Here is a 9,852-nt window from a genome sequence, read left to right as displayed (position 1 = left end):
TTGTGGATTAAGGCAAAGCATCTTAACTGTGTTGTCATTTTCACTACAGAATTTTAGCAAAAGGTAAGACTATGTCCTTTACAAGTAGGTTGCTGGCTGCCAGGCATGCTGTCTGTCTTTTTTTAATGCCGTCCCTTTCTGTTCAGATTTCTAGCAGGTGCTTTCCTTTCACATTGCTTTCTCCTTATTTATTTGCCTCTCCTACTTCTTGCTCCCATTTCCATTTTTTCCATTTTTTCCATTTTTTCCATTTCCCCCCTTTCTTCCCCTTTTCCATCTTCTCCCCTCTTTCTACCTCCTCCCCCCCCCCGTTTTGTTATGATCTTCTCATTTCCTTCCTTCCATTCTGATCAACAGCCTCAAATTCTTGTGGGTTTTGCCTCCAACCAAGCTGATATAGGCAGATTGCAAGGTGTATGTGAGAGAGGAAGAGAGAGAGTAGGATATGCAGAATAATAATATGTAAATGTTCTCTTAAGTCCCACATAGTTCAATGAGGTTTACTCTAAACCAAAATTACAGTAGAAGGAAGGAAGGGAAGGAGGGCGGTGAGATAGATAAAGGGGTGAATTGAATTAGCAATCTGAAAGATGCAACAATACAGTACTGGGTTGGGGGCGACATTCAGGCTTTGCACTTCCACTGGCACTGTTTCCATCAAACACTTCCTACCTCCCTAATATTACTTTTAAAGCAGTCATGAACAAATCTGATTGATTTAAATACTTTATTGTGGGCTGGGGCATATTTTGGCCATTCCTAAATTTGATTATATGTTAACTGAAAAGCTCCAGTTGATACAACAACATTTATCTTTCACTGTAGAAAAGCGAGAACATCCTGATGAATAGAAGTTCACTCCAAAATATCTGAATACATATTTGTTTGTTTTTTCCTACACCCCCAATTTCCATGACAGTTGTTCTGAAGAAGGCTTCTTTGTGGATTTTAAAAATATTGGATATCTTCAGAGCCATACTAGTGGATTATTTGGGCTGTGTGCATTTGTGTGTTTGCTAACATGGAGGTGATGAATGCATCCACAGTGACTGAATTTATTCTGCTGGGGATCCCTTTTCTGCATGAATTACATGGAGTGTTTTTTGTAATTGGTTTATTCATGTACATCATAGCCATTGTAGGCAATGGGTTCATCCTCATCATTGTAACCATTGAGCCAAGACTTCAAACCCCAATGTACATTTTCCTGTGCAATCTTGCATTTCTGGAAATCTGCTACACAACAACCGTTGTACCAAAAATGCTGCAAACGCTTTTGCAGAAAAAGACTGCTATTAGTTTTGCTTGCTGTATGGCCCAGGGATTTTTCCACTTCATCCTGGGCAGCACAGAGCTTTTCATCCTCACAGCTATGGCTTTTGACCGCTATTTGGCCATATGCAGGCCACTTCAGTACCCAATGATTATGACAAAGCATGTTTGCATTCAGATGTCTTTTGCCACCTGGTATGTAGCATTCATAATTATGTTTCCTCAGTCCATCATTGTGTGGAGGCTGCCTTTCTGTGGGTCCAACATTGTTGACCATTTCTACTGTGATATCGGTCCCATCTTAAGCCTAGCCTGTACAGATACCCACTTGATTGAATCTCTGGGAGCTCCATCCTGATTGTCATCATGACCTTGATCCTCACTGCAGTGTCTTACGTCTTCATCATCTCCACCATCCTCGGTATACCTTCAGCCACAGGGCGTAAGAAGGCGTTCTCCACTTGCACGTCTCACCTGATTGTAGTGTCCATGTTGTATGGAGCCCTTGTCTTCATGTACGTGAGACCCAACGTTCATTCCTCATCTCGTCTAACAAGGGTAGTGGCGGTACTGAACACTACCCTCACTCCAATGCTGAACCCTTTCATATACACAATCAGGAACACAGAGGTCAAAGAGGCAGTCCGGAGCGCAATCCACAAGAGAAGAGGATTTCTCAAGGGTGACTTTTAAAATATATATTCCAAACTATGTACATTTATGGTGTGGTGGTTGCAGATTTATGCTTGCTTTTTAATTTTGTGTCTATATAAAGCCTATTATTAATAAATCAACAAAATACAAGGTTGGTAGGCAACTTTCCTGATGTGAGATTTCAAACACCGAGACACATTTATGCAGAGCAATTTCTATGTCCACTTACAAAATTCTCAACAAGGCACTCTGAGCATATATTCAAGATTTGATTGTAACCTCCACCCCCCAAAAAAACTCACCTACCGTTTAATATCTGCTGTAGTTACTCTTTTGCACCTTATAATAAGATTGGAGAGTTACAGTAGCAATACTCATTAGGTAGTCACTCTTCTTTAAAGCAAAGTTCTGTTTTTGACTCATTGATCTTGTGCAAAAATAAGACAATCCAATAGTACAATGCTACATATGTCAACTCAAAACTAAGAACCATTGTTTCCAGTTTAACTTATTCTGATGCAAGTGTGTCTTAGTGGGAGTGAAGCAGACCAAGACCCTTGAGCCAAACTGGGTAGCCTCCAAATTAGCCCAAGCTGAATTGAGCTATTCTACCAATCTTCAAAATGGCTTCTGAATGGAGTCTTCTGAATAGCACAGAATAGATAGTCATGTTCTCCAGTGGCCTCCTTATCCCTCCCATTTATGCTTAAAAAATGATTCCACCATACGTTTTTCCCAAGTGAAAGTCACCAGCTGTGTGATTTTCAGCAGTGTGATTTTAGATAACAGAAGGAAGAATATCCTGACCAATGGAAGGAGCATTCACACCTAATTTGAGACCCAGCTGAGACAAATTGGAGGACTTACAGTGGTGTATCTCAGGCTGAGCTGAGGAACTTCAGTCAGTGTAGCCATGGCGGAGCTCAAACTCAACCAGAGACCAACCTCTGCTTATCCCAGTGAATCTTAGGGTGTAGTCCTATGGCACAATCTACCAAGATAAGCATCTTAGGATGCAGTGGCTCTCTGGCTCAGAAAGTTTATTCCCAGATCAGCTGCACTCAACCAGCGTTCAGCTCCCAACCTTAGCTCAGCCCAAGATAAGCCATCACAACCTGTTCCTCCTGGCTCAGCCACACCTTTTACCTGTCTGTAACCTGATGGTGAGGGACGTGGGTGGCGCTGTGGGTAAAAGCCTCAGTGCCTAGGGCTTGCCGATCGAAAGGTCGGCGGTTCGAATCCCCGTGGCGGGGTGCGCTCCCGTTGCTCGGTCCCAGCGCCTGCCAACCTAGCAGTTTGAAAGCACCCCCAGGTGCAAGTAGATAAATAGGGACCGCTTACTGGCGGGAAGGTAAACGGCGTTTCCGTGTGCTGCGCTGGCTCGCCAGATGCAGCTTTGTCACGCTGGCCACGTGACCCGGAAGTGTCTTCGGACAGCGCTGGCCCCCGGCCTCTTAAGTGAGATGGGCGCACAACCCTAGAGTCTGTCAAGACTGGCCCGTACGGGCAGGGGTACCTTTACCTTTACCTTTAACCTGATGGTGTGGGAAAGTGCTTGTGGTCTGAGGAAGAAGGACACTTTCTGGACCCAGGAGGTTCCCTAGTGCTTCTTTGATAGACGACCAACTAACTTCCTCCCAAATAATGAACATTTGCATGTCTCACTAGGTTGATTTAAAAAAGAAACAACAAAAATCGACAGCACACTGCAAACTTATTTCCCATGGAGATGATTTCTGTAGAGCTTCCTCATACCCTCTCAGACCACTTTCCCGTTGAGCTCAATGTTGCTTATTGGCAGCAGCTATCCAGGGTTTCAGGCAAGGGTAGCCTTATCATAGCCTTATCAGCCATCTCATAAATGCTGATTTATGTATGCTTGTATCTGATTCTACTATGAAGTAGCTAATCATGCTTTGTCAATGGTTGCTGAAAAAGACTGCATATGGAAATTGGAATCAACATTCCCTCTGGCACTCGTGGACCCCATAATACCCAGAGACATCTTCCTTGTAACTCACCGATGCCTCTTGCTCCTCCTGATATTTCCATTGCTGTTGATGCCTTTTTGTTTGTTGAGTGGGCATCCAATTATTATTTTTTTTGGTGGGGGAGTTCCTGATTTATTGTATGTTTAGGTATGGATGTGGGGACTTCATAGGTGTGTTGTTGTTTTTTTTCTGTTGTGGGGGGAACGATATTCCTGGAATCACTATTTTCTATTCTGTGAAAGGGATATTTTGTAGCACCCAAGACAGTTTCTTAGTTTTCCCAGTATGTCCCTGGGCCCCAAACGTTTGGGAATCCCTGCATATATTCATGTGCTACAAATCTCAAATGGGGAGGGATGTCAGGGCAAGTCTAGGGCTGAACACGCTTAAGATTCTTCCTTCAGTCAGAAGCATGGCATTGCCAATGCAAAAAAAACCAACCCATCACAAATACCGTATTTTTTGCTCTATAAGACTCACTTTTTCCCTCCTAAAAAGTAAGGGGAAATGTGTGTGTGTCTTATGGAGTGAATGCAGGCTGCGCAGCTATCCCAGAAGCCAGAACAGCAAGAGGGATTGCTGCTTTCACAGTGTAGCGATCCTTCTTGCTGTTCTGGCTTCTGAGATTCAGAATATTTTTTTTCTTGTTTTCCTCCTCCAAAAACTAGGTGCGTCTTGTGGTCTGGTGCGTCTTATAGAGTGAAAAATACGGTAATAAAACAACAACTTGCTTCTGCCCAAAGAATGGAGGATTGGTCATACTCCTTTGTGCTTCATTAGGTTGCAGTGAACCATTGTTGATTAGTAATTCATTATATTCCCTATTGTGGCTGAAGCCAAGCAGGCATTCATTTTGAATTTCTTTGGCAGTCTTCACAACATTGGTTGTGAGCCTTTTTGCTAGCCATGAGGGCGTTTGTCATTCATAAAACTGAATGGAACCATTTCCTTTTTGTAGTCTGCATGTCTGCTCCTGATGACACTGTGTGCAACCCTGGAAAACCTACACATTGACCTGGGTCGGAACTTACACTCACTTGGTGTTTTAATTATTATTAAAAAACCAACCCGTTGAGCAGTAGCTAATTGTGCTTTATCTTGTAACATTATAATCCCCTGGGTTAAGTAAAACATAGATTCAGCTTTAATTAGCTGAAGTAATAACTATATTGCTTGATCAGTTACTCAAAACATTGCGAATCACTTGATGGGTTCTTCTTCTGAGGTCCTACACGAGTTTTCTTTGCCTTGGACATCTGAAAGATTCTTAAAGAAGAGGAAATGCTAAGTACACAAAGGGATGTGAGTATTCTCTCCTGTTTTGTGGGTGATCCACATTAATTGTTGTCATTATATTAACTGAAATGCATTATATGGGCTATGGGGCAGATTTAGGATGTTCTTCCTTTTAAACTTTATGTCTGACAGCTTGAGGGGGCTGAATATTCAGATAAATTTGGATTAAGTTTTAATTGTTTTTTGATATTTAGCATTTCTTTAATTGCATGTTTTCTTGTTTGCTACCCTGGGCTAATACTAATATTAATACTAATACTACTTGTAATAAGCCATGCAACCATACTGGTGCATCTAAAACCTTTTTCCAGGATCCAACCCGATAAAACTTCAGATATTTTCTAGTTCAGGGAATGTCATTTACCTTCACAAGATGACATGAAAAACTATCAGCTAGGATAGTTCATACAGTAGATTGCAAATGACTCCACCTAGCAAAAGGTTTCAGGCAAGTCATCTCCAAATATTGTCATATTTATTGGACTTCCATTTTCCCAAAATGTTTCGTTCAATGTTTCCCAAAAGATACAACTCCCACACCCTCCCACCTCAATATACATAACTTCTCCATGTTCCCAACAAGGTTTTCAACTGAAAGAATCCAAAATGCAGGTTATCTTTCACTCTACTCACCATGGGCATTTTAAAATGGCAGGTAGGGTAGAATTCAACACACTGCACTATTACAAATGTTCAGTCTGTGCAAGCATATAAGTTTGCCAGATAAAATGACCCCTGCTCCTCTTGTGTGCTGTTCTGGGGGGTGTCCGAACTGTTCCCAGAGTCAGTTTCAGACTGAGGCATAGTGGGGAGGACTCATGAGGAGAGGGGAGGGGGAAACAACCTATTGTGCTGGGCTCCCACTCACAAAATTCATTGGATGAATCCCACCATTAATGTTTTGATGTCACACTGCACATTCACTTCTTTTGAATATGACTGCCATAGATTGATTCATCCACTGAAAGCTCAAAAACTGTACCCTGGAACAAACTTGGATTACTATTTAGTTGTTTTTTTCTTAATTATTTACATGTGTTTTTATCTTGTAACTTATTCTGTCAACCTTCTGAGATCTTGTGATGAAAGGTGCTATATAAATTTAATAAATAACAATAATAAATATGGATTGCTCCTGCTAAAATCTACTGAGCTTAATCATGTCAATGAACCCTGTGTCCATCTTCTTGCTCTCCATCTGCATTCTTGTAGGAGTGCTTTGGTTAGTTTTAAAAGTTGCCTAATCCTTTTGCTCGCTCATTTGTTCATTCACATGTTTTTCTTCCTAAGACATGAGTCAAATATGGCAAATGACACATCAGTGCATGAGTTCATTCTTCTGGGCTTCCCAACTCTTCGGCGGTGGCACCTGTCACTGTTTGTACTCATCCTTGTCATATACATTCTCACCTTGGCAGGGAACGGCCTCATCATCATCATCGTGAGAGTCAGCAAGCAGCTCCAGACCCCAATGTATTTCTTCCTGAGCAATCTTTCTTTCCTTGAGATCTGGTACACAACCACTGTCATCCCTAAAATGATGGAGACCTTCTTGATAGCCAGGACCACTATCTGCCTCCATTGTTGCGTGGTACAGTCCTTCTTCCACTTCTTCCTTGGCATCACTGAATTTCTTATCCTCTCCATCATGTCCTTTGATAGATACATTGCCATATGCAAACCTTTACATTACACCACAATTATGACCAAAAACCTCTGCTTACTGTTGACACTGGGTTCCTGGTCACTGGGATTTGTAGTTATCTTCAGTCAGGCAGCTTTGATACTGAAATTGCCATTTTGTGCTGGCAACACCATTGACCATTACTACTGCGACGTTGGCCCCATTTTGAAATTGGCCTGTGCAGACACCAGCCTCATTGAATTCCTTGGTTTGTTGGGGACAGCCAGCATAATCCCAAGTTCCTTTCTCTTCACTGTGGTCTCCTACATCTACATCATCTCAACCATTTTGAGGATTCCTTCCAGCAAGGGACAACAGAAAGCCTTCTCCACTTGCGCTTCCCATCTCACGGTGGTCACCATATTTTATGGAGCTGTTCTCTTCATGTACTTGAAGCCCACGGCACACTCCTCCGTCCACAGCAACAAAGTGGTCTCTGTTCTCAACACTGTATTAACCCCATTGCTGAACCCTTTCATATACACCATACGGAATAAAGAGGTGAAATCTGCCTTGTGGAAAGCTATAACAAAGTGAAGTGCCGCAGGGAGTAGCTGGTGGCAGTATTGTGATATATTTTCCAGCTGTGGTACTGTATTTCCAGAATGATTTTAGTAGTAACATGTTTTACTTCTGTTTGCATGGTGTTTTCAGTGGGGATTGGACAGCTTTGCCTGCCCCCTTGTTATGGTCACAAGCACAAGATAAGATTGTGTCTGCCTTCCTTGAAATGGGACTGACTTTGAAATGACTGTTCTACTCAACCATCCTTTTCAAGAGAAGAGATGAGGGAAAAATTGAACTCCAGGACACTCTGTATGGACTCTTTGCTTGAGATGACTGGCCTGAATCACGTGAATCATCTAGTAACCACACAATATACTTATGAGGGGTGGGGTGGTTGGTTATTGGGGAAATATGTGTATATTCTTGGTAAGAGAGTAGTCTCAGTACAGTGATACCTTGGTTCTCAAACGCCTTGCTTCTCAAACAACTTGGAACCCCAACACTGCGAATCTGGAAGTAAGTGTTCCGGTTTGTGAACTTTTTTTGGAAGCTGAACATGCTCCATTTTGAGTGTCACACTTCCGTTGTGAGTGTTACGCTGAGGTCTGTCTGTTTTTGCTATTTATTTTGTGTTTTTGTTTTTGCGGCTTTTTTGTTTTGTTTTTGTGACTGTGCGGAACCCAGTTCAGCTACAGTTTGGTTGATTGTGTGACTGCAGGACATTGTTTATCACTTTCATTTTATGGATCAATGGTCTCGCTAGATAGTAAAATTCTTGTTAAATTGCTTTTTTAGGAGTTGTTTTTTTAAAGTCTGGAATGGATTGAGTTTGAGAACCAAGGTACCACTGTATTGCTGCTTCAGTCATGGACTGCTCTCCCTAGGAACACTGGCTCCACACTTGCATTAGTGCAGATTACTTGACATCTGTTGAAATTCCCTTCCCAAAAGAACTATCAAAGACGGAGAAGACTTGTCCCCTTTTCGCCTTGCTGCCCACCCCACCCCACCCTTTCTGCATTCATGTTCACAGACTTGTACGTGGGCACCAGGAATTGCAACTGAATGAAAATTTGTTCTAAAAACAGAAAAACTGTGTATGTTTCCATATTAAGCTGGTTTGCTAAATCACATGCATGATGACTTACTATTTGCAGCTTCATCCCTTTTGTTTATGCACAAGAGGGTGATGCAAGCAGGATTTGTATATAGAGTAATGGAAATATTTTACTTATGTCATAAAATTTTCATGCTGTTTGATATTGTACTTTTTATAAGTGGGTGTTTGTTGTAAGGGCAGAGTTCACTTAAATAAATGAATATATTACCCCGGGCTCATAATCAAACCTCTCAACTTGGGGAGACCTAAAATAAATAGCAATAACCTTGCAATCTGCACTGAATTAAATTATAGGGAACTATCCTATGCAGAAAAAGTTGGTGAAAAGCAAACTGGTGTAAATTAAGCTGGTGTATAGTTGCCTCAAATCCCAAACCTGTTCAGCCTCAGGGGTGCTGCTGCTGCTCCACCCGACAAAGGTAGAACAAGCCTTTAAAATAAGGTTCAATGCCAGGTTGCCAGGTCACATGATCAAGCTAAACAGGTTTATCAACATCTTTATCAATGACTTGGATGATGGACTCAAGGGCATCCTGATCAAATTTGCAGATGACACCAAACTGGGAGGGGTGGCTAACACCCCAGAGGACAGGATCACACTTCAAAACGACCTTGACAGATTAGAGAACTGGGCCAAAACAAACAAGATGAACTTTAACAGGGAGAAATGTAAAGTATTGCACTTGGGCAAAAAAAATGAGAGGCACAAATATAAGATGGGTGACACCTGGCTTGAGAGCAGTACATGTGAAAAGGATCTAGGAGTCTTGGTTGACCACAAACTTGACATGAGCCAACAGTGTGATGCGGCAGCTAAAAAAGCCAATGCAATTCTGGGCTGCATCAATAGGAGTATAGCATCTAGATCAAGGGAAGTAATAGTGCCACTGTATTCTGCTCTGGTCAGACCTCACCTGGAGTACTGTGTCCAGTTCTGGGCACCACAGTTCAAGAAGGACACTGACAAACTGGAACGTGTCCAGAGGAGGGCAACCAAAATGGTCAAAGGCCTGGAAACGATGCCTTATGAGGAACGGCTAAGGGAGCTGGGCATGTTTAGCCTGGAGAAGAGGAGGTTAAGGGGTGATATGATAGCCATGTTCAAATATATAAAAGGATGTCATATAGAGGAGGGAGAAAGGTTGTTTTCTGCTGCTCCAGAGAAGCGGACACGGAGCAATGGATCCAAACTACAAGAAAGAAGATTCCATCTAAACATTAGGAAGAACTTCCTGACAGTAAGAGCTGTTCGACAGTGGAATTTGCTGCCAAGGAGTGTGGTGGAGTCTCCTTTTTTGGAGGTCTTTAAGCAGAGGCTTGACAACCAT

General features: G+C 42.2%; 1 protein-coding gene and 1 pseudogene across 1 annotated transcript; both read left to right on the top strand.

The window, feature by feature from the left end:
- The first annotated feature begins 1,013 nt into the window (after positions 1–1,013).
- LOC128399119 (olfactory receptor 6X1-like) lies at positions 1,014–1,965 on the top strand (annotated as a pseudogene).
- A 4,551-nt stretch (positions 1,966–6,516) lies between these two features.
- LOC128400816 (olfactory receptor 6X1-like) lies at positions 6,517–7,434 on the top strand. The gene has a single exon (XM_053363388.1). It carries the CDS (start codon positions 6,517–6,519, stop codon positions 7,432–7,434), a length of 918 nt encoding a protein of 305 aa, XP_053219363.1.
- The last annotated feature ends 2,418 nt before the right edge of the window (positions 7,435–9,852 follow it).

The sequence above is a fragment of the Podarcis raffonei genome, chromosome 13, assembly GCF_027172205.1.
Source record: "Podarcis raffonei isolate rPodRaf1 chromosome 13, rPodRaf1.pri, whole genome shotgun sequence".
Taxonomy (NCBI): Eukaryota; Metazoa; Chordata; class Lepidosauria; order Squamata; family Lacertidae; genus Podarcis; species Podarcis raffonei.
This window is presented reverse-complemented; position numbering and strand designations above follow the sequence as displayed.

Excerpts from the sequence above, each read along its gene's own strand:
- LOC128400816 (XM_053363388.1), top strand. The coding sequence starts at position 6,517 with ATGGCAAATGACACATCAGTGCATGAGTTCATTCTTCTGGGCTTCCCA.